A 25,047-nucleotide genomic window follows, 5' to 3' on the forward strand; every position below is an offset into this window, starting at 1 on the left:
TAGTCCTCAGGGTCTCTTCTTCTCTAAGAGGCTCTGAAGAAAGAGGGAAACCAAAGGAATGGGGGACTGTGAGGAGAGCAATGGCTCACGTGGGGGTAAGCAGCTTGCCAAGGCCTCTGCTCTGACCCCTACTGTGCATGTACAAAGTCTCTCCCTCCTCTAGGGCACACCTGGGATTCGAGGGCCCAGAACAGTATTTGGTCCCATTCACAATGGGAAATACTTGTTTCTAAGAACAAAAAGCAAGCACTATGGCAGGACCGACCACGCTAGGTTTCTTTGCATCACACATTTCAAAGGCTGGCCCTGGGCTGGGTGGGGACTGTACTTTATGTCTTCCCCATCCTCTTTCAAAAGCCACAAGGAGCCCATGAGCTGGAATCACACAGAACTCATCAACTCAATCATCACGCACACACATACCCTCCCCCATCATGAGACCCCTTCCTCCTGCACCACTGCCTGGGTCATCTCAAGAGCCCACCGAGGTCCCCCCACCACAAGGGTCTAGCCAATCTCGCCCTGCCCTCAAAAAAAGACAAAACAGCCCTCTGTTTTGTCAGTTCTAAGTGGTGCTGAGGCCAAGCTCCAGGTCCCAGCTTGTGCCCTGGTACCCCGGAGCTGCTCTGCTTTTGTGGGGAAGATTTGGGAGGATCCCACTTTAGTGGCACTTCAGGAGAGCACTACAGCCTGTGATGCTCACTTAAGCACATGCGAGGGACAAAAGAAAGCCCAACATGACAGAAACCTATACCCAGCCAACGTGACCTCCTTTCCTTCTGGCTGAGCTGAGGGCTTCTTTCTCAACTGAGAAGAAGGCAAGGTGAGGGTTCTCGGGCTTAGGGCTCAGTAAGAAAGCCCAGACCTTACCCCCACCCAAACCACCCCTAAAAGGAAGGACACTGAATTAGAAGCTCATGTTTGGTTTTCATCAGCCATTTTAAGAATTTCCCTTAGGCTACAGAAGTACATGGCTAGGAGAGCTCAGAGCTCCAGGCCCTACAGGGAGACTGGCCTATTGGCCATTTTAATCACAGGGCAGACAGGTGAGCAGCACATGACCCCTTGTCAGATAAGGCAGTAGAATAAGGATTGACCCACAGAGGAGGACACTCAGGCTCTGTTGTTCAATGACAATGAACTCTTCCAGGCACAGAGGATGAGGGTCCATTGCTCCCAGATTTGCAATAGGAGAATAGCAACTGTTTCTTAACCATTAAGAAACAGAAGCCAAGTTTCCTCTTTGGAGAGTATCCAAGCCGAGGCTATAAAAAGGGAGTTTCTTTACATTTTGAACACTCCAAGTGGGATTTCAAAAGTCATGATAAACACCAAACATGCAGTTCATCAGGCTCCAGAGTCCAGAAACATCTCCACATGGCCAGATCACAAGGCAAATGTTGCTTCTGGTATAGAAATATGGAGCTGGCCAGTATCCTAGTTACTCCCCTGACAACCATGAAGTCGTACAAGCTTCTCTTGACTTGCATACCCAACTTTTGGCCAAACCTGACTGAGGGCCTAAAGGAACCAACTGGGAAGGTCACAAACAAACCAACAGAACCAAGATGCGCGCTAAAGAACAACGGCTTGAGCAGTGAGCCAAAGAGCCCTCCACTTGTGGCCACCTACTGAGGGTCAGTGAAACATCAGTCTGTTCTGCAGCCCCAGGCTCCAAAAGAGAGGCATCCAGATGTCTCTTCTAGCTCAGGCTGCATGTGGAGAGAGCAATGAGTGGAGGGAGAAGGCAACACAGGGAAGAAGTTTCCATCCGGATTTCCAGGGAGAATTCCTCAGGTGGACAGAGGCTTGGACGAAAAGAAAAAAACCAACAAATGTATGCCTGGAAGGTCTGAGGAGTTATCCGTGTTGTGTTCTCTGCGGATTTAAAAATGAAACACAACGATCCTCTGAGTCCAACAACAAGGCAGCCTGAGCTATGAAATTCTTTTCTGTGATTTTTGGCATCAGAACCGTATATATTCTCTCTGTCCCTCTTAGCTCCCAAGTGGAAGGACTGCAGGGAAAGGCACATCACAGCAGAGCTGCCCCAGGGTAGGTGGGCTTCCTGAACCAGCTAAATGTCCCCATGGATCACCATGGCAATGCAGTATCCCTGCATTCAAAGCTCCAGTGAAAGAACGGAGTCCCTGACCAGCTGCTGGAGACTGGAGAAGACCCAGCTGGCTCGACACTCGGGCCAGCGCTGGCTCACGGTGACAGCCGCAGGCACGGCAGTAGTGGGATAGCTCAGTAGAAACGCTTCCGGCTCTGTTCCTGCCATTTGTTGTACAGTATGATACCAATGACAATGGCAAATACGGAAAACACCAGCGAGAAAAAGACGATGAGGAAGAGGGCCAGGCCACTCAGGGGGGGCAATGGGGCAGTCACTGAGGAAACAAGAGGGAAGCAAGTCAGAATCAGGAGCCCACCCAGTTGGGGAAATATCAAGTCTCCAGTTTCTGACACTCATTTCTGGGAGCCAGAGGGCAGAAAGACACTCCCTTTCCAGGGGCCCTTAATTTAAAAACTGAGCAGCCCTGCTCATCTGTAACATGGAGACCAGCAGAATGGCAGGAGCACGTGCTCCATGAACACAGGAAATGGCCCAGCGAGCTGTGGGTGCAAGTCACCCCAGACCTCCCAGGCACAGGGACCTCCTCTCTAAGCACAGGGCCATTTCCCAGATCCCCTGCGCTCACCCTCAGGCAGCTTCATGTTGTCCACCGAGGGCAGGAACACATCTCGATGCAGCTTCTCCTCTTCTGGGGTTCTCTCCACCGTAAGTTCAAACAACTTCAGGGAGATGACGTCATGATTATCTAAAGGAAAAAAGCACAGGGAGGACCCAAACCACCTCAAAAAGAGGTATCTTGGGAGTTTCACGCTACAGCTCATTAGCAGTGATCCTGGATTTTTTTTTTAGAAACTTTTTTTTTTTTAATTTTATTTATTTATTTGACAGAAAGAGATCACAAGTAGGCAGAGAGGCAGGCAGAGAGAGAGGGAAGCAGGCTCCCTGTTGAGCAGAGAGCCTGATGTGGGGCTCGATCCCAGGACCCTGGGATCATGACCTGAGCTGAAGGCAGAGGATGAACCCACCGAGCCACCCAGGTGCCCCAAGAAACATTTATTTTAAGTAATCTCTCCATCCTGCGTGAGGCTCAAACTCGCGACACCAAAATCTAGAGTCAGATGCTGTGCCGACTGAGCCAGCCAAGTGCCCCGCCAGCAGTGACTGAAAAAAATAATTGAAACCTCTGTTTCCTTTCATGTAAAAATAAGGATGGGGAATAGAGAATAATCTATATTACTGAGGATTTAAAGTTTTTATCAATAGGCATGCATTACCTATATAGTTTTTAAAAAACTTAGACATAATGCAAGCATTAAAGCCCACCTCATATATAAAACCTTGGAACACAGTGAGAGAAGACACAGCACCACAGCTTCCCGTCTGTGCAGACAATACGCCCAAGCAAGATAGGAAAGGGCCTCATGCCAGCTGATTAACAGGCCTTGAGCACGGCATAGCTACTGGCATGGCACACTTCCCATCTGGACAATGACTAATTCTCTGCAGCTTATAACTATCACCCTGAGTATCTCACTAATAATTACTAGAGAAAGGATCAAGGAATTAGGGACTCCCATTTTTTTCCTCTATTTTTTAAGATTTTATTTGAGAGCATGCACGCATGCACGTGCATGAGTTTGGGAGGGGCAGAGGGACAAGCAGACTCTCCACTGAGCGGGGAGCCCAACACAGGGCTCCAGCCCAGAACCTCTGGGATCATGACTTGAATGCAAGAAAGACGCTTGACTGACTGACCCACCCAGGTGCGCTTTTTCTCTTTTTAAAGTTGTTATAATCTAAATGATTCAAACATATTTGATGTGTTTCAAGACATTGAACTTGTACATCTTATAGATGCTCAACACGACCCATCTTCCTCCAGTGGGAGCCCATTCAAGTTGGCTCTTGAGCTCTTTTACATGAACCTAGAAGTTTTTTATTATCTTCCTTGCTTTCCTGGGAAGTTCCCAGCTTCCCCATTTCCTGCCTCAGATCTGGCATCAGTCGTTTCTCCAAGAAGCTCTTGTTTCCTTTAGCAGGAACTGATATTAAGAGACCACAAAGCTGAATGCTAGGGGTGCTCATGGCTACCAGCATGGTCACCAGAGACTGGATTTCTTAAGAGAAAGACCTAATTTGTATTTAGAGCTATACTACAGCCAGAGAACAGACACTTACTAATGTAGACAGTATCACTAAACATGTAGAGCAAAGGACTTTTTCAGATAAAAATTATTCTATTTCATACTAGCTTTATTCATAATGAATTATACTAGTCAAAAAGCCCAAAAGTTCAGTGCCTTACCTCTTCTCCAAAGAGGTTATGATTAAAGCTCAAGCCAAGGGACAGAATAAACACGGAAGGGGAAGCTACAAGTTGGAAATAAGTAGGAAGAAAATCCAGAGATAGAAAAGTAAAAGAACTAGGTACTGTTAATGCCACATAAATCAAGCAGGAGTTTCAGAGTAAGTGGTCAAACCAGCTAAAGAGAGGACAGAGAGCAAGGGCTGAGAAGAGAGTACCATGCGTGCCGAGGAAAGAGAAGTAGTTTGGATGAGAACAGTGCTAACGGTCTGGCTGAGATGCCCAGGAGGCCTGAGTACAGCGGGCTAGAGTGGGGGATGGCCTGGACACAGAAGCCCCTGAACACACAACACATTCGAACACCAAGCTGGGGGGCAGTCAGAAGAGGGACAACAGAGTCAGAGAGTTCAAGGAAAAGCTTAAGAGAAGGGAAACTCAGCACACTAGGAGGTGGATGGCAAGGAACCAGACTGCAGAAAGGGCACCAGACATCATGAAGCACAGAACTCCAAACACGGGCTGGAAGAGCTGGCCTGAAGAGGCAGACCCTGCTTTCCATTAGCACCAACCGTCTCCTAGAGCCAACTGCACTAGGACAGCCTAGGCCTGGGGCAGGGGTGTTTAAGGGTACCAGAACACCAGAAGAGAAGCACTGTGCAGGTATTTCCCACAGCTCTGTTTGTCTGGCTCTCCCCTCAGAAGCCTCACTAAGGCCCGGCTCTCAAGACATGACCTCGGTCAGGACAAATAAAGAACGCTCATGGCAGTACCCGAGAGATCCCCAGTGATGGAAGAGGTGCCAAAGTAGTAGCCCCGGGGCAGACGGACCCCAGGCACCTCGATGCAGTCCCTCCACTCATGCTTGCCATCGATGTCCATCATTATCTAGAATAAAAAGAAAAGATACATCAGGGCTACAAAAGCAGGTGCAAAGCAGCCCATACCACCAACTAGTCGAGAAAGCAAGGACTCACCGTCAAATGTCTCTTGACATAGCGAATCACAAGGAAGGTGTCATAGTGCAGATTGCGGACAATGGCTGTACAGCCCCCCAGCTCTGTAGGCCGCCCATCCCGCTCATGATCGTAGCTGAGTGAGCCATTGTTCACCATGGCTGAGATATAGGGGAAGACCCGCTGGGAAAGCAGGAAAGGAAGAACAGAGGACAGTAAGGAAGCACGCTTAGGAATGCCTGTACAAACAGCAATGGGAATTTTGCACATACAAGCTGAGCCCCTCCGGCAGACCAGACAACCACTCTACCTCATCGTTAGCAGCCCCTGAGAATGCACACTCAGATGATCAAAGGCTATGGCCCAGGAAGCAACTGAACTCTCCACCTGCCTTCAGGAATCCTCCTTGCTACCAACCCGGGTGGGCCTGAAATGGCCCCTCTGGAGTCTGACTCAAATCCTTCCAGAGATCACTATTTGGCACTCACATACATACATGGCCCAGGACCGGTGGTTTCCTTTTGATGTATATATACTTTCTCCCCAATTTGCCATGTAAACCCCTCGAAGGAAAAAAAATCACTATACTTGTATGTCCCCTCCTTCCGTCCCCCACAACCTCCCACCCCCCGCCCTCCCAAGTGAGCATTTTGCACATAGCAGGTACTCTGAAAATACCTGTTTGATCAGGGACATCTTTCCATTCCAAATAGCTCCTTTCAAATCCTCAAATCCTGTAAGCATATGATGGACGCTAAACGGATCAGGACTCAGAACCAGCACTGCCAGAACCAGGCTGCCGGCTGGTGCTCTCCGGCCACAAGGACTGTTCTTAGTCGAAAGACCTTCCAGCCCACTTAAGCTTCACCTACACATAACTTCTCCCCATAATACCCTGGGCAAGTTCCCCTACTGCGAGCTTCCCCATAAGCTACCAATCTTCCCACCTACTTCAGAGGCCCCATCTCTCCAACAGAGTTGGAGGAGCGAATTCGTCCTCAGAAATGATGGGCTAACCATTTAAGAACCAGCCCAGTGCTGAGGCAGTGCGGAGGCAGGGTGATGAAAGGAGAGGAAAAATGACACATGCCCCTTCTCTGGTGACTTCCTCATTGTCCTCAACAGTCAACATGCAAGGTGGAGATGCAGTCAAAATCGGAGACTCATGACTCTCAAGACAACAGCCACATGGGTGTGAACAGGAGCAAATGCTGAATGGACACAGAGGGAGTAAGGCATGGCCATGGCGTGTCAAGACTGAGTACCTGGACTCCTGGAGAATATCGCCTCTTCTGGGCCTGAGAGGGTCCAGCAGGTTTTTATAAAAATGAGAGAGGGCACAGAAGACAGGAGACCAGGTCAGAAAGAAACAGCCATGGAAGAGCTTTGACCCAGCCGTGGTGGATGAGCAAACCGATCTAAATCCCCAAACAGAGCTGCCAGATCTGTGGAGGGCATTTACCAAGTCCTTACACCCCTCAAAATTACAGGCAAAACTATGTGCACAGATGCTTGTATGTTTTCTAAGGAGAGGGTCTGTTACTATCCGATTCTTAAAGGGGCCCACTAGGAAAACCTCTCTAAGGCTTTCAGAGACTTCATAAAACACACGGCTTTACACTGTCCAAGAAGGCCCCACTTCGCTTATGTCTCTGAGTCAGAAGGCCAGGCCATGTGTTTTTGTCTGTACCCAGGCAACAGTATTTCTGTAGCAAGGGGAGACACAGGAGTGACAAAGAAGGCCAATTTCTTCCAAATTCAAAATGCCGTTTACTGCCCAGGATCTCAGCCTAAGATCTTACCCAAAGGATAAAAATCCCACCACTTGAGAGACAACGGAGTTAACTCTAATCCAGAGGGATCATTTACCCTCTAATTGAACCTTATGGACATACATTTCCAAACAGCTGTTGTCATTCTAACCTACAATATGTGGACAGGGAAAAAGTTCCGTGGGAACATTGCAGCATGGCAGATTTAGAAAAATCAAGAGGCTCGACGATATTTAGCTTTGGTCCAGAAAACTGCTACAGTTCTAAGCTACTAGCGACAGGAGATACCTACACAAGCTCAGCCCAGCCCTGCCCTATGGGAAGGATGTGTGAGGGTGTAGAGCCTGAAGCATTCCTCCTTTTATCAGTGAGCACCTATTAGGAACTGGGCACTGTTCCAGATGGGGGGGGCTCATAGAGCTGACATCAGAATGGAAGAGACAAGCAACAAATAAATAAAACTACTTCAGAGAGAGAGGTGCCCAGCTGGTTCAGTCGGAAAAGCAAGCAATTTCTGATCTCAGGGTCATGAGTTCGAGCCCTACTTTAGGTATAGGGACTACTTAAAGAATTACAACTCACAAAAAAGCATTTCAGAGAGTACTAATGCTATGATGAGAGTACTAATGCTATGATGAGAATAAAACAGGCAACATGATAAACTGCTAAGGGAACAAGCTCTCTGAGGAGTTGAGGCCTCATCTTTGGAGAGAGCCACCAAAAGATCTGCAGGCATAAGAAGCATGAGACTGACCTCTTCGAGGACCAGGAGGAGACAGCAGTGTCTGACACACAGCCAGTGAGGGAGAGGTGGGTGTGAGCTGAGACACAAGCCAGATCACACTGGGCCTCAGAAGCCACAGGGAGGAAGGAGCTCAGGGCAAGTCTCAGAGCAGACCCCCACTGCTCTGCTTCCATGCTGCTGGGGGACTATGCACAGGTCTACAGAAGGGTACGGAATGCATCAGTAGATGGTCCAATTCCCAATACTCCTCTCCTACAGCGATCGTGTAGAACAAGGGAATTCATAGTATGCTGTCAAACAACGTACAGGAATGGGCTTCTGAAAAGAATGCTCCTAACTTCAGTGAACAATCAGGGAAAAGAAGGGATTAAAAATGCCCTGGGTAGCTCATTTATCAACCCCAGCATGATCATGATCAGAAGTTTACATTGCACCTTTCAAGAAAGTGCCTGGGAAAACTCTCCTTAAGCCATCAGAACCTTCCTCTTCCCAAGGCTGGTGAGGCATCTGATTATCCAGTAAGAGCCAGAGGTAAGCTGACCCCCAGCATTCTCTGGGAGAGCCTTCCAGCTGCAATCCCATGTGGGTCCCTCACTCAGTCTCATTCAATAGGCCTGGGAGGGGCGGGGCACAGGATCATCTATTTTTCTTTTTTTTTTAAATATTTTATTTATTTATTAGACAGAGAGAGATCAGAAGTAGGTAGAGAGGCAGGCAGAGAGAGAGAGGGAGAAGCAGGCTCCCTGCTGAGCAGAGAGCCCGATGCGGGGCTTGACCCTAGGACCCTGAGATCATGACCCAAGCCAAAGGTAGAGGCTTAACCCACTGAGCCACCTAGGCACTCCCATATATTTTTCAAAAAGCACCACAGACAGTTGTAATGTGTGGCCAAATCTAAGAACCACTGCACCAGACACAGCACCCCACAACTTTGGAGACAGAATCTGTCTACTTCAGCAACTTGTGACTTGGCCTTCAACTTTTCACCTCACACTAGTAGTAAGTCTTTAAATGCCCTCTTATTTTCCATGCCCAGGCAGGAGTTAAGTGTTCCTTGGGAAGCCACTAATTTCACACAGCAGCTCATTTTCTTTCCTTGGAAAGCAGCCTATATATAGCCAGAACCAAAGGCTGAAGAATCCCTCAGACTCAGTCAAGGTGGTAGTTTCATTCCTAATTTAAGAGTCACTAAAAATTAGAGTCACTCCTACCTATCGTCCAAATGATTATTGCCTGTAGGATGAAGAAATGTTTCCAAATTTTTCTACTACAAAGCCACTTAAAAAAAAAAAAAAAGCCCTCTATGTGGTAATTGTACCCTTGGTCTATCTTGACTCAAGGGAGACCTGTGAACTTGCGGGCTTATATATCCTATGCTAAAATCCTACAGATTCCAAGCACACAAGTAACTGTAAACTACTAGACAGAAAAAGGAGCCCACCGGCCTCTGTAATCAGGGAGACTGGGTTCTAACAGCAAGTATACGCTCAGAGCTGTATAACCTTGGGTGGATTACCATAGCTCCTTGAGACATTCCATTTCCTTCCTGTAAACAGAGAGGATAATACAGAGCTAGCTCACAGGGCTGATCATGAAGATGAAATGAGATACAAGGCCTTTAGTATGGTGTCTGGGAGTCAATAAACGTTCATTCATTCTAAATACAAATACTACTCCCAGCTGTGCATATATGAGCATCAAGGCAAATACTCATCTTTTAGAGCAGTAATTCCTGGACCATTGGCTGTCACAGACTGGTAAAATCTCCAAAAATATGTTGGAGATTAATGGGTTTGCCATTTTTGACCTATAAACATTAAATTACAATAATGACAGAACAACCATCTATAATAAACATTTTTAAAAGAAAATTTTAATACCAAAAAAAAAACAGAATTTCATGATAAACAATTTAGCATTCATGAATTCACTTTACTATTTCTATTCTTTTTTTTTTTTTTTAAGATTTTATTTATTTGACAGAGAGAGATGTTGAGAGAGGGAATACAAGCAGGGGGAGTGGGAGAGGGAGAAGCAGGCTTCCCGCCAAGCCAGGAGACCAATGTGGGGCTCAATCCCAGGACCCTGGGATTGTGGATTTGATCTGTATGGCCCTGTTGGCTAATGATGCTGAACATCTTTTCATGTTTCTCCATCCTTTGTGTATCTTCTTTGGGGAAATACTTATTCAGATCCTTTGGTTATTTTTTTTTTTTAAATAAAAACTATTTTCCAAGTAACCTGTACACCCAACATGGGGCTCAAAACCACAACACCAAGATCAAGCGTCACATGCTCCACCAACTGACCCAGCCATTTTTAGATGAGTTGTCTTTTTTACTATTGAACTATATCTAGGATAAGTAAAAACAAGTCCCTTATCATATATACAATTTTCATTGATTTTCTCCCATTCTTATTTTTACTTTCTTGATGGTATCCTCCAAAGCATAAGTTGTTGCTTTGTGGGGTGTTTTTTGTTTGTTTTTAAAGTAGACTCCAGGGGCGCCTGGGTGGCTCAGTGGGTTAAGGCCTCTGCCTTCGGCTCAGGTCATGATTCCAGGGTCCTGGGATCGAGCCCCGCATCGGGCTTTCTGCTCAGCAGGGAGCCTGCTTCCTCCTCTCTCTCTGCCTGCTTCTCTGCCTGCTTGTGATCTCTGTCTGTCTAATAAATAAATAAAATCTTTTAAAAAAAAAATAAAAAAATAAAAAATAAATAAAGTAGACTCCATGCCCAGTGTGGAGCAAATCTGGGGCTTGAACTCATGACCCTGAGATCAAAACCTGAGCTGAGATCAAGAATCAGATGTTTAATTGACTGAGCCACCCAGGTGCCTGCCCCTGAAAAAAAAAAAAAGAGTAAAAACGAAGAAAAGAAAGGGTGCCTGGGTAGTTCGGTCAGTTAAGCATCTGCCTTCATGGGGCACCTGGGTGGCTCAGTGGGTTAAGCCTCTGCCTTTGGCTTGGGTCATGATCTCAGGGTCCTGAGATCGAGCCCGGAGCTGGGCTCTCTGCTCAGCAGGGAGCCTGCTTCTGCCTGCCTCTCTGCCTACTCATGATCTCTCTGTGTCAAATAAATAAATAAAAACTTAAAAAAAAAAAGCATCTGCCTTCAGCTTGCATCATAATCCCATGGTCCTGGGATCAAGCCCCTCATCAGGCTCCCTGCTCAGCAAGGAGCCTGCTTCTCCCTCTCCCTCTCCCCTTCCACCCTGCTCATGTTGTCAGTCATTCTCTCAAATAAATAAATAAAATCTTAAAAAAAAAAAATAAAGAAGTATAATCTTTTTTTTTCCCCAAATCATCTGTTTTTGTGTGTGTGGCTTTTGTTTTTGGTGTTGTATCTTAAAAACCTTTGCTTGATCCAAGGTAATGAAGAATTAACCCTATGTTTTCTTCTGAGAGTTGTAGTTTTAGCTTTTACACTTAGCTTTCCAGTTCATTTCGAGTTAAATTTTTTGTATGGTGGGGACAATTTCATTACTCTGCATGTGGACATCCAGTTGAGTCAGCACTTTTTGTTGAAAATGGTTTTTTCGGGAGCCCAGGTGGCTCAGGGGGTTAAAGCCTCTGCCTTTGGCTTGGGTCATGATCTCAGAGTCCTGGGATTGAGCCCCAAGTCAGGCTCTCTGCTCAGCAGGGAGCCTGCTTCCCCTTCTCTGCCTACTTGTGATCTCTCTCTCTCTGTCAAATAAGTAAAATCTTAAGGGAAAAAAAAAGGGGGGGGGGGAGAAAATGGTTCTCTCCCCATTGAATTATCTTGACAACTTTATCAAAAATCAACTGATCATAAACATGAGGACTTACTTCTAGGACTTTCAATTCTATTCCATTGATCTACAGGTCTATCCTTATGCCAGTACCATGCTGTCTTTATTACTGCAGCCTTGTATTAAGTTTTGAAATGAGGAAGTATGACTCCTACAACTTTGCTCTTCTTTATCAGTATTATTTTGGCTATTTTAGTTCTCTTGCATTTCCATACTGATTTTCGGATCACCTTGTCAATTTCTACAAAGAAGCCAGCTAGGTTTCTGATAGACACGGAATGTGTCAAATCTGGAGACCAACGTGGGGAGCATCATCATCTTTATAGTTGTTCTTCGACAACATGGGTTTGAACTGCACAGGTCCACTTCCATGTCAAATTTTTTTTAATACAAAGACAGTACTATAAATGTATTTTCTCTTATGATTTTAATAACATTGCCTTTTCTTTAGCCCATTTTATTGTAAAAATACAGTATACATACATATAACATACAAAATGTATTAATCAACTGTTTATATTATCTGTAAGGCATCTGGTCAACAGTAGGCTATTAGTAGTTAAGTTCCAGGGGAGTCAAAAGTTATGTGTGGCTTGTCAACAGTGTGTTAGGGGTGGGGTTGTCGGTGCCCCTAACCACCTCCCACTGTTCAAGGATCAACTATACTAAGTTTTCTGATTCATGACATAGGATATCTTTCCATTTATTTAGGACTTAACTTTCTTTCAACAGTATTTTAGAGTTTTCAGAGTGTACTTTTATTTTTAATTATTTGTAAGTATTTTATTCTTCATGATAGTATAAATGGAATTTTTTAAAAGATTTTTTATTTATTTATTTGAGAGAGAGAGCATGTGTGCACACACAAGCCAGGGAGAGAGAGAGGGGGAGGAGAAGCAGACTCCCTTGCTGGGCAGGGAGCCCAACGCGGAGCTCGATCCCAGGACCCTAGGATCATGACCTGAGCTGAAGGCACTCAAATGACTGAGCCACCCAGGCACTGCTGGAACTGTTTTCTTACCTTCATTTTCTGACTGTCCAGTGCCAGCATACAGATGTATAATTGATTTTTGCATATTGATCAGGTATCCTGCAACTTTGCTGAATTCATTTATTAGTTGTAGCAGTATTCTTGCGGATTCTTTAAGATTTTCTACATACAACATCATGTCATCTACAGTACTACTTTTTCCTTTGCAATCCGGATGTTTATTTTCTTTTCTTACACAACTGCCCTAACTAGAACCTCCAGTACAATGCTAAATAGAAGTAACAAGAATGGGGCACCTGGGTGGCTCAGTCAGTTGAACATCTGACTCTTGGTTTCAGCTCAGGTCATTCTCTCAGGGTCCTGGGATCAGGCTCTAAGTCAGGCTCTGCACTCAGTTCAGAGTGTGCTTGGGATTCTCTAGCCCTCTCCCTCTGCTCCTCCCACTCATACTCTTGCTCTCTTTCTCTCTCTCTAAAATAAACAAGTCTTTTTTTTCTCTTAATAAATAAGTCTTTAAAAAAAAAAAATAAGTAACAGGAACGGATGTCCCCATCTTATTCCTGATCTTAGAGTGAAAGCATTCAGTATTTCACAGTTAAGTATGATGTTACCTGAGGGTTTTCATAGATGCCCTTTATTAGGTTGAAAAAGTTCCCTTCTATTCCTAATTTGTTGAATGTTTTTATTAACATAAAGATCCTACATTTTCTCAAGGATTTTTGTTTTTGTTTTTTTTTTTAAAGATTTTATTTGTTTATTTGACAAAGATCACAAGTAGGCAGAGCGGCAGGCAGAGAGAGAGGAGGAAGCAGGCTCCCTGCTAAGCAGAGAGCCCGATGCAGGGCTTGATCCCAGGACCCTGGGATCATGACCTGAGCCAAAGGCAGAGGCTTTAACCCACTGAGCCACCCAGGCGCCCCTCTCAAGTATTTTTTTTTTACATCTATTGATATGATCATATGGTTTTTGTCCTTTATTCTATTTTTTTTAAGTTGGCTCCACACCCAACATGGCACCTGAATTCATGACCCTGAGATCAAGAGTTACACCCTCTACTGACTGAGGGAGTCAGATGCTGTCCTTTATTCTATTAATATGGTCTATCATGTTAATTTTCAGATTTTAAAAGTCTTTATTTATTTAAGTAATCTCTACACCAACGCGGGGCTCAAATTCAGGACACTGGGATTAAGAGTCACATGCTCTTCCAACTGTGCCAGCCAGGCACTCTTTAATTTTCAGATTTTTACAGCAACCTGAGGGGTGATTGGGTGCTAGTTGGTTAAGTGTCTGCCTTCCGCTCAGGTCATGGTTCCAGAGTCCTGGGATCAAGGCCTGTGTCAGGCTCCCTGCTTGGTGGGAAGCTGCTTCTCCCTCTCCCTCTGCCTGCCATTCTGCCTGCATGTGCTCTCCCTCTTTCTGTCAAATAAATGAATAAAATCTTAAAAAAAAAAAAGCGCGAATTGAATTCCTAGGATAAATACACATGGTTGTGGTATATAACCCTTTTTATGTGGCTGGATTTGGTTTGTTAGTATTTTATTGATGACTTTTACATCTATATTTATAAGAGATATTGGTCTGTAGTTTTCTTGTGATGTCTTCGTGTGGTGTTGGCATCAGAATAATACTGGCTTCAAAGAATAAGCTGGTTAGTGTCCTCTCTTATTTTTTTGTTAAGAATTTTTTAGAAGGGGCGCCTGGGTGGCTCAGTGGGTTAAAGCCTCTGCCTTTGGCTCAGGTCATGATCCCAGGGTCCTGGGATCAAGCCCTGCATCGGGCTCTCTGCTCGGCGGATAGCCTGCTTCCCTCTCTCTCTCTGCCTGCCTCTCTGCCTGCTTGTGATCTCTGTCTGTGAAATAAATAAATAAAATCTTTAAAAAAAAAAAAAAGAAGAAAAAAGAATTTTTTAGAAGAACTGGTATTAACTCTACTTTCTTTGTTTGACAGGAATAGTGAAGCCGTCTGGACCCAGGCTTTTCATTGTGAGTCATTTTTTATTACTAATTCAATCTCTTCCTGTTACAGATCTATCCAGATTTCCTATTTCTTCCACTATCATTTTTAACAACCACTTATGATCTCGCAATCTCACCACGGCACAGGCAGTACCTTGCACTCCCGAAACAGTTCAACTCTTGACTCACTCACCTAAACTACAATTCCTTTATTGCTGACGGGGAAATTGAGGTTACCATGTTAAACATATCTGTTAAACATAACATCTTTATGTTATGTTTAACAGATATGTTTAACAGCCCAAATGCAGGGCTCGATCCCACGACCCTGATATCATGAACATAAGCATGTTATGTTTAACAATCTGTCCTGATTTCAGAGAGCCAAGCCTAAACTGAACTCCCGCTCAGATGCATTACTGGTTGCTAATATTTTCCCTGTATTTCCTCATGAACAAATGTGGCTGCAAGTAAGCTGAGCAACAAGGTCATGTGCTCTGGTGACAAGGAAACAAGAAACCAGGGAAACATTTTTACCACCACCTTGAGGGATTTGGTGAATTGTTCCACACTCCCTCCCGCCAGCTCCTGTTCTCGTCCCACACATCTTCTATGTGACATTTACAAGTTTTCAAAAGGTACCGTATTTGTCACCCTCTTCTGATGTACTTAAAAATAATAAAGCAAAATAATGAGATTGTAGGCTGGAAGCAAACACTCTCTATGTCACTGACAAAATTTTAAAGATTTATTTATTTGACACAGAGGGAGCAGTAGGCAGAGGGAGAGGGAGATGCAGACTCCCTGCTGAGCAGAGAGCCCGATGTGGGACTCCATCCCAGGGCCCTGAGATCATGACTTGAGCAGAAGGCAGCCACTTAACTGACCAAGCCACCTAGGTCCCCACTAACAAATTTTTTAACCTTTCTGTACTTCAGTTTCTTACCCATAATGTAGAGGTAACAGTAATATCTACCCCCAAAGAGTAGTTACAAGTAAGTAACATGTACGAGTGTTGGAAACAAGGCCTGGCACCTTTATGTAGGATATCAAAGTAAACCATGCCGCCAACAAAACACACTTGATTTTACCCTCTAAAATAGTTTCAGGTTGTTGCACTGAATATAAGCTCTAAGAACTGAAATTACACAGGAGATGATAGGAGAATAATAAATGTCTCCATTCTCAAGGAAATCAACCTGGCAGAACAATGAATGGGAGGGGGTAGAGCATCATAATTAAAACCACAGCCTCTGGGGCACCTGGGTGGCTCAGGCATTAAGCATCTGCCTTTGGTTCAGGTCATGATCCCAGAGTCCAGGATCGAGCCCCACACTGGGCTCCCTGCTCAGCCAGAAGCCTGCTTCTCCCTCTCCCACTCCACCTGCTGGTGTTCCCTCTCTCACTGTCTCTCTCTGTGTCAAATAAATAAATAAAACCTTTAAAGAGGAAAAAAAAAAGCACAGCCTCTGGAATCTGGTAGACCTATGTTCAAAATCTGACTCCATTTATATTGGCTGTTACCTTGAACAAGACCTTTCTCTAAGCTTCTGTACTCATTCATAAATGGGGAAAAATAATACTAACTCTAAGGAGTTTTGATGAGGATTAAGACAGTATTTGTAAAGTACCTGGCACATAAGAGCCACCAAATAAACAAAAACCACTTTGATTAGTTTTCTTAAATGTCGTTTTAATAAACACATGTGTTTAACAGGTAAACAACTAATATGGAAACAAGGACCTCATGTTGGTCCAGGGGTTCCCAATCCTGACTATACATGTGACTCACCCGGAGTGCTTTGAAAAAGAAAGGTTGCCTACGTTGCACCTAAGACAAACAGAATTATACTCTGAGCCTGGGGCCTAGACATCCATTATTTTTATTTTTTTATTTCACTTTTTAAAATATTTTATTTATTTTATGGGGCACCTGGGTAGCTCAGTGGGTTAAAGCCTCTGCCTTCGGCTCGGGTCATGGTCCCGGGGTCCTGGGATCGAGCCCCACGTCGGGCTCTCTGCTCAGCGGGGAACCTGCTTCCTCCTCTCTCTCTGCCTGCCTCTCTGCCTGATTGTGATCTCTGTCTATCAAATAAATAAATAAAATCTTTTAAAAAAAATAAAATAAAATAAAATATTTTATTTATTTTAGAGAGAAAGACTCTATACATGCACATGTAAGCAGTGGGGGAGAGACACGGGGAAGGGAGAGAATCTCCAGCAGACCCCACACTGAGCCCAATGCAGAGCTCAATCCCATGACCCTGATACCATGAGTCTGAGCCAAAATCAAGAGTCAGGTGCTTAATTAACTGAGCCACCCAGGTGCCCCTGGACGTCAGTATTTTTAAAAGCACTCCAGGCAATCTCAATGTATAGCTGGGAGTGAGAACCTGAATAGCCAGAAAAAGTGCTGATTTTTACTAACCAAAACTAATTTTATTGATTAACATGACACTTCTTACAAAATAAGCCCATCACATCTGCCAAATGAGAACTACTATTATTCGATGGTGAAATGGAAGCTAAGAGAATCTCCACACTTTATTTCTGGAAGAAGCAGAGAGCCACATTTAGAAGTCTAGTCAAGCCCTAAAGCCCATACCCCTACTCAGATGCATCTCTAACTACCACTATTTCCTCAGCATGAACGTAAACCTAGTCATGACAGTCTCCTCATTAAAATTCTTCATAACACTTACCCCCTTAGGATAAAGCCCAGACTCCTTACCAGGAACACCTCACTCCAGAATCTGGCCCCAGTGCGCACAGTGAGGACGAGCCACGTACATTCGGATGGCTCTGGCACTGGTCCAAAGAGCCAAAGCACCACCCACCCAAGCCGACACTGCTCAATCTCAGGGGCCAGTCAACTTGCCCAACAGGCAACAGTGTTAAACTAAAGAATGCCACAGGAATGGTGGCCCCTGAAATTGAGCAACATGGCAAGACTGGGGCTCTGTTTTTCTTTCTAGCATCATCTCTCTCTGATCCCTTCTCTCACTTTATCACCTTAACACAGGCTTTTCCCTCTGCATGGCACACTGGTTCCTAATTCTGCAGACATCAGTGTAAATGTCACTTCCTGGAGGAAGTCTTCTCCACCACCACCACACTGTCCCGCTCCTGGCTCAACACACCTCTGTGTCTTCTACAGCACCCCACATTTCCCCCAGGAACATCCTCACACCTCGGTGCTCCTGAGTGCAAGGATCCTGCTGGTCTTCTCACTAAGTCTCGCAACCATTAAGCACCTGCTGTATGGTGGGGTGAGGAGGAACATAGGCAACACGGAGAAGCTACTCTGAACTGCCTCACAACAAAAAAAGTCATCCTCTTAACTTGGGTCTCTATTTCTACCTCCTACGGTGAACTCCGTGTGCAATGCTGAAACTGCTAAATCTGCTGAATCTGGGTCTTGCACATATGATCATGTATTCTTCCCATTTCTTTTAATGAGCCTTCAGTTTTTCATAAAAAACTTTCAAAAAAACTTTAAGGAAAAAAATAAAGTGAGTTCTGTGTCTATCCTCAATACTGTCTTTCTTGCTATTATTTAGCTACAGGATACCCATCAACAACCTGTCATAATCGCTTTCCCACCATCTGATGTCATGGCCATCAGGCAAAGAATATAAACCTGTTGGCAGTATAAGAAAGTACTAAAGAACTCTAGGGTCAGCCAACAAAAAGCAAGAAGCTTCTGCCAATAGCCAGAAACGGGACTGGAACAATATGTTTCCTCCAGGACAACAGAATTGCTGTTCGGGTCTAAAAACAGGAAGAAGAAAAGGAGACTCAAAAGAGTGAGCAAGCTACAGAAGAGAGCACAGCGGTGATCTATTAAGTCAGGGGAGCTGAGTTATACAAATTCAGCTTGCTCTGGTGCAGGGCCTAGGAGCCAATTCACCAACCGTCCAAGCATGCTCAATTCCAGCAGCTACCTAATGTGCACAGAAGAACACTGTGAACACTAAAGAAAAAGTCCCCAATCACAATAGCCATTCCCAAAGAACTGTGCACCATAAACCGTTCTCTCTAGAACACTGTGACAAGGATATTAACTTTTCAAGTTCAACAGATGAAAAAAAATAGAATGAAAACCCTCACTTTCTAGCCCCTGTTCCCTCATGAATGTTCCTGAGGCAAAGGACTGTGATATCAGTGCAGCTGACCTAAGCTCTGACACTTGCCATTACCTCTTGCTGCTTCTCCTCATTGGGGTACGTGTCTACAAATACTCCCAGCCCCACAAATTTGTCCATGTTTCCAAACACAGGCCCTAGAGAGAGAGAACAGATGATGAACAATGAAATAAAGCCAAGAGTTGATCAAGGAAAAACATATCACTATGATGGACGAAAAAGTAAAATTCAAGTGACTCCCAGGCCTCTCTTTAAGATGAGAAAACATACGTAAAAGCACCCGGCAAAGGGCAGGGCCTGTACCAAGCACCCAGTAAAGTTGGTAGCTGTTTGTTACTGAAGGCAGGGGTAAGAGAGAAGGCCACTACAACACTGTTTAGCACTATAGCTGCTCCCTGGTCCACACCAGTTGCTAAGGCGCCCCTAAAGAATTCTGCTTCACGAACGCTTGGTGACAACTATGCCCCTGAGAGAGAGCTGAATTCCCAAGTCCCGCTTCTTGTTGCAAAAAAGAGATCAGGTCAAATCAGGTTGAGTTTGCCGCGTCCTTGGAGCAACAGCTCCCATGCCAACTCCTAACTCAAGGAGTTCTGAGACCACTCACTCCGCATGCTACGAAGAAGTCAGCTCACCCAGTCACCTGTGTTTGGGAAAGCTGGGGCTTTCACCCACCCAACCGGCCATGTGGCCTCCAAGGGAAACCAGAAGGAACTAATTAGCACAATCTCACCCCAGGATGAGTCAAGTCCTGCTGCTCTATTTAGGACCCAGACCCCATTCTAGAGACTGGACTGGCTGGTCTTCATCCGCAGACATCAAGGGAGTGGGAAAACTGCTGGCACTGGGGGGGGCGGGGAGGGGAGGACATATACTTCTCAAAGAGAGGGCACATGACAAAGCAGACCTGTCGCACCCCACACAAGAGCACCCAGGGTGTCCCAATACCTGGCTGCATCCGATCCTTCGTGTACCAGATTGCCAAGCCATCCCCATGCAGATTCTTCTTCCCTTGTCCGTGGATTTTGAAGTGCACCTGCAACTCCCAGTCTCTCAGGAAGCACGGCTAGAGTGAAAAAGACACAGGAATCAATGAAGGGCACAAAATGTGAAAGCCCTCAAGCCCTCAGAGCGGTCTAGAGACTTGGAAAACCTAAGTTCAGGTACATGAGGCAAAGGGTTGAAACTGAAATCTATGACTTGCTAAGTGTTTGCGTCATAAAATCAAACAGGTTAGGCCGTCCAACTGCGTATGATATTCACTATGAAAAGTGAATAAGCTTCCCAGTTATCTTCAGTATCTCCCATAGGAACAGGACAGTACTCCAAAGTAGGAAAAGACAAGGGACTGCTAAGGCAGCAGAGCAAAGCATCTCAGCCTTTAAAGTACAGGTGGCTATTTGCAACTTCAGATCACTCCTCTGACAGATTCTAAAAACTCTGGATTTCAAGAAAGGTCAAAGTCTCATTCATTACAAAAGAATTTTTTTTAATTAAAAAAAAAAGGCTAAGTCATTATGCAAAGGTTTCCAGGAATAATTAGCAGACATGTAAACAACTCTAATTAGCTAGACTTGGCCCTATGTCAAGCTGAGGGGCAAGCCAGAATTCCCTAAGAGGGGGTAAGTTACAGTTACAGTTCCCCAAAACCTCATGCCCATGGTCAAGAAGCATAAATGTACCAAAGCAGAACACCACCATCCCCATCACAGGGACAGCTTCTGATTGGAAAAACGTTATAGAGGTGGGTACTAAACAGACTCCTATGTTTGTTCTTTGGGGTTTTCTTCTTTAACTGTGTATCAAAAGCTTGGAAAAATGGAGAAGGAGATAAGTGGATGGTTAAGTGCTCTAAAGAGCTGAACACTTTTTCACGGAGAGAGCAGAGTAGCTATCTGGCTTAGACAGGCTCCTGATTAACAGTCACTATGAACAAAGAAGGGAATGAGGAGCAGATAGGCCAACAGGATTCACCCAGAATCTTTATACAGATTGTTCTGGCTCTTGAGCGAGATATTGCTGGATCGTTTTTAGTTTTCATTTTTAATTTCTGGGAAATCTTCCAAAAGTGCTAGTATCAGGAGCACACAGTCAAATGAAAGGGGTGAAGTTACTTCTGAATTCATCAAAAAACCCCACAATATCTGATAGCTTACCCTGCCTTGAAGAGCCCAGTTCCTGCATTGTTGTTCTGGGTTCTCTTTCTGCTGTTTCACTTAGATTTCAGGACAAGAGTGAAATTCAGTGGCAAGAAGCTGCCCCAGAGCCAGTGGGTAGGTATTATTCCCCCTGGGATGAGACCAGGGTTGGAGAGGTTCACACTGAGCCAAGAGGTGCTTGCCACTTATCCTTGGCCTCCTCTACCATAGGGCCATATGCCTTTGCTCAGGGCTATACCTCATAGAGCTTCTGAGACTTGGCTGTACATTAGATTCACCTAGGGAGCTTTTAAAAAATCCAAGTAACCACAGGTATCGACTCACCTGGACAGCCAATTTGAGAACCACTGTTCAAACAAATACATCCTATTCAAATAACTCAGAAACAACTCCAAAGCCTATTCTGATAGATAACAACAACAAAAATACAGCATCAGACAATCTGAAGATGGGCAGGATAACTAGATCCTAAACTAGAACTGATGCTAAGAGTTATGTAGGGGCAGCTAGCAAGTCAGCAGCAAAGCATCTAGCCCTGGACATAATCATTTAGTAACCAGAGACCTCCATCAATGAAGCTTATAACAGACGCATAATGTAACACACATTTCTGTAACCATTTTAACTTTCCAAAGTTTTTCATGTCTATTATCTTATTTTCACAATAACCCTAGTGGGCACGGAGAAGGTATTACAAAGAGCATTTGGCAGACGGAGAAAGGGAGCAATGAGAGAACTAAGTAACAGCGGAGGGCTCACAGTGGGTGTGTAATACGGCGAGATCTGGAACCCAAGTCTGTCAACTGCCAGCCCTTAATCTCTTCTACCAGAACACACCGCCCTGTACTCTGTCCAAGAATGAGTTCAACACTACAATCTGGGTTAAGAGGCCAGCTTGTGCAAATAGCTCATGTAGAAACTTCTCTTATCCCTCTGTTCTGTTAGAATTCTCTGTCACATAAAATGATCAGGGAAAAGAAATGGTTCTCTTTGCTGAGGTTCACTTATCAATGACCATGAAAAGTTGTAAATCAAAAATCATGAAAAAGTAAGTTCTTAGCTTATGAGAACCCAAGAAAAAGTATTAAAGAATGCCAAGGTCATTCCCAAAAGTAAAGTGGTTGTAAAAGATTTAGAAAGAGCCCTAGAAACCAAAAAGAAAGCATCGTCTTACACTTGTACAAAATCACAGTGCAGCCACACCAGGAATACTGCATTCACTTCTTGCCGCCATACCTCAAGGAAGACAATGTAGCTAGAAAAGGTCCAGAGAAGGACAAATAAAATGACCAAGGGGCTCAAAGTGGCTTTCACATGAAAATAAAATTTAAAATTAGACACTTCAAAGTGAAATAACAAGGGCAGATACTGGGATGAAGTTTAGGTTAAATTTAAAAGAGCAGTCTTCTACTTTACGAAGTAATTAAATGTGAGTTAAATTGTTAACCTCCAAGAAGTAACAGTATCAGGTCAATCAGGAATTAAGACATTCCAGAAAACACGGAGCCTGGGTGGCTCAGTTGGTTAAGCATCTGCCTTCAGCTCCGGTCGTGATCCCAGGGTTCTCAGATCAAGTCCCTCATTGGGCTCCCTGCTCAGCAGAGAGCCTGCTTCTCCCTCTCCCACTGTCGATCCCCAGGTTATGCTCTCTCGTTCTCTAGCAGATAAATAAGTAAAATCTTAAAAAAAAAAAAAAAAAAAAAAAAAAAGACTTTTCAGAAAACACAATCAAAATGGATTATTTGCTATAACTGGAACAATTGAGAGCATGTCTCTACGTATCTGACTGCACTGTGAAGGTCATCATATTCTCTGAAATGAAAATCCATGACATCCACAGAAGACAGAGCACTGGGGATAAACAGTAAAATTAAGTCAATATGCCACTGCTTAACTTTTTCAGGCTTTCTGGACCACCAACACAGGAGGGAGAAAGATTCTTACCACCCGGTTCCACAGGGCACCCTGTTTACTTTGCATATCTGGGGTAAGGCGGATATACTGGGTCATCACCATGGCGTTGCCCATCAGATTCCACAGTGAGGAACTGCCCGTGCCCACACCTACAGGGAGGAAGTAGATCAGTTCACACTCTTCAACACCAACCCACTCTGAAACCACCACGGATCCCTCCTAAAACTGGAGTCATGACACTTTCATGACACTTGATCTCCTACCTTCTGTCTTTCATAAATCTCAAATCCTTACCATCTCCACAGCTTCCTTTCACAAAGGCCTTCTCAGGTGAACACCCCAGAGCACATCAGAGCTAGCACTTTATTCCTGCCTCAATAACCACAGCTCAGATCCATTCCTCCCATTTTATATGTAAATTTTAGCACCATAAAAGAAAAAAAGAAAAAAAAACCTCCCCAGTTCTACCATAAAGAGCTTGACTCTCAGGCTTCTAGGGCTTAATCACATTCTTTCTGTAAACAATGCAAGGGTGAAGGTACTTCTCCCAATACCTCAGGCTCCATGCCTCTTGCCAAGTGAGAACTCTGTGTCTGTAATAGTCGATTGTGCTACCAGAGACAACACAGATTAGGCACTCAGGGCATCTGCTGAGTGAATAAATGATCACCCTTAGCAGCTGTGTATATACAGTCTTGCACTTTGAGTGATTTGTCTGCTGTCCCACACTCCAGTGGGGAAACAGACTTGTGTGAGTTAAGCCATCTGCATTGATTTGGTCCTCTCTGTAGCTAACTACATAAATTTTCTGGTCGATAAAGCTGTGTCTAAGAGCCTAAGAACCCTAAACAGAGCAAAGGTAACTAGCCTCTTTCATCAACAGGCTCCTGGACTGGAAAGCAGGTGTTTTAACCGGCAACAGAATTTCCTCTTTCTCAGTCCGGCCAAGTTCTATCCCAGCTCTGCCTCCTGCTTCATTTCTAGCACATCACAGCTCCATCGGGAGATCGGCTCTTTGCTAGTGGCCTTCAGTCACTACCCACCATTTGCAGTTCTACCCCTTCCTACATTCCTGCTGTCCAACTCCGAGCTCCCCTTTGTCCAGGCCTAGCGCTAGCGGCATCCGAGCCCGGCTTCGACCTGCTAGAAACTTCCAAAACGGGGGGCGGGGAAAGCTGACCCCTGCCCTTTGGACCCGAGGCTCCCAAACGCTGCGGGAGTCCCCGTGCCCCAGCCCCCCGCCGGCGGTTTCCTTTGGGGCCACGAGCCTTTAGCCACCCCCGGTCACTACCGCTGAGCTCAGATCCCGAAGCCCTCCCCGTGCACGACCACCTCGCCCCGGGCGCCTCACCCTGGTAGGGCTTCGACAGCGAGTGCTCCCGTTTCAAGTACTCGAACGTTTGACCCGCCCCGACTTGCCGTGGTCCCTGCCCAGACCCCATCAAAAGAAGAAGGAGCAATATCCTGGACCCATTCCGAGCCGACATACGCTGCCGCCACCGCTGCCACCACCCAGAGGGTCCTAGAGTCGCCGCCATCTTTCCCACCGCCGTCCCTTTATTAAAAGCCCGCCCCGTAGCCCAAGCCATTAGCCCAGGGAACCATCTGCCCCGGGTCCCATTGGTTCTCCTCGAGCCCCCGCCCCCGCAGGTGAGCATCTCACCGATTGGCTGGCTTGGGTATCAGTTGCCTTGCCAACCCAGGAAAAGGGCGTGGCCTAATGCCTGGCCTCCCTTATTTGCATTTGTCCTGAGCTCCACTAAGCCTACTGGGAGACGTAGTGATTTCCATTTTGTCTCTGCGTTCTAGAGTAAATTTAAAGAAATAAAATGTTTCTCGCAGTTTCACGCAAATGTTCTATCCTCTCTCCCATAGTACCCTCCTGTCTGTGGAGAGCTATCCATCGGATGTAGAACTGAACGGAGAAATAGTCCACAATTACTGTAGCTGGACAATTTTCAGGAAAATTACCAAATTTCTAAAAGACTTGAACAGAACAAAGAATTTGACCTGATGACATTTATAGAAACTCCACACGCCAACAGCAGAAGACACATTCTCTTCAAATGCAAAAGAAAGATTTGCCAAGATAGCCCGGGTAAGACAAACCAAAAAACCACCTCCACAAATTCAAAGGAAATGAAAGCACACAAAAGACGTTCTCCTATCATGACGGAATTAGACTAGAAATTGGTAACTGAAAAATTTCTGAGAAATCCCCAAATATTTGGAAATTAAACAACTCACTTCTAAATAAC

At 45.0% G+C, this 25,047-nt stretch overlaps 1 protein-coding gene across 3 annotated transcripts; it reads right to left on the reverse strand.

Annotated features, from left to right (window-relative positions):
* Positions 1-415: 415 nt before the first annotated feature.
* On the reverse strand, positions 416-24,332 carry LOC111155834 (lectin, mannose binding 2 like). Of its 3 annotated transcripts, XM_022516250.1 has the most exons (9): positions 24,141-24,332; positions 22,820-22,938; positions 19,665-19,782; positions 18,774-18,856; positions 6,604-6,636; positions 5,360-5,521; positions 5,156-5,270; positions 2,706-2,825; positions 416-2,393 (listed from the first exon to the last, which is right to left on the reverse strand). In XM_022516250.1, exons 1-9 carry the CDS (start codon positions 24,325-24,327, stop codon positions 2,251-2,253), a joined length of 1,080 nt encoding a protein of 359 aa, XP_022371958.1. In that variant the 5' UTR covers positions 24,328-24,332; the 3' UTR covers positions 416-2,250. The 3 variants fall into 3 exon arrangements, with proteins under 3 accessions (XP_022371958.1, XP_022371959.1, XP_022371960.1); XM_022516251.1 differs by lacking the exon at positions 6,604-6,636; XM_022516252.1 differs by lacking the exons at positions 5,360-5,521; positions 6,604-6,636.
* Between the last annotated feature and the right edge of the window lie 715 nt (positions 24,333-25,047).

Source organism: Enhydra lutris, unplaced genomic scaffold, assembly GCF_002288905.1.
Source record: "Enhydra lutris kenyoni isolate GAN:26980312 unplaced genomic scaffold, ASM228890v2 scaffoldscaffold44, whole genome shotgun sequence".
Lineage (NCBI taxonomy): Eukaryota > Metazoa > Chordata > Mammalia > Carnivora > Mustelidae > Enhydra > Enhydra lutris.

Coding starts and splice junctions, on each gene's coding strand:
- LOC111155834 (XM_022516250.1), bottom strand. CDS start 24,327: ATGGCGGCGACTCTAGGACCCTCTGGGTGGTGGCAGCGGTGGCGGCAG. Junction 5,522..6,603: donor GATATTCTCCAGGAGTCCAG/GTACTCAGTCTT, acceptor CTGCTTTCCCAG/CGGGTCTTCCCCTATATCTC. Junction 5,271..5,359: donor ATGTCAAGAGACATTTGACG/GTGAGTCCTTGC, acceptor TTTTTATTCTAG/ATAATGATGGACATCGATGG.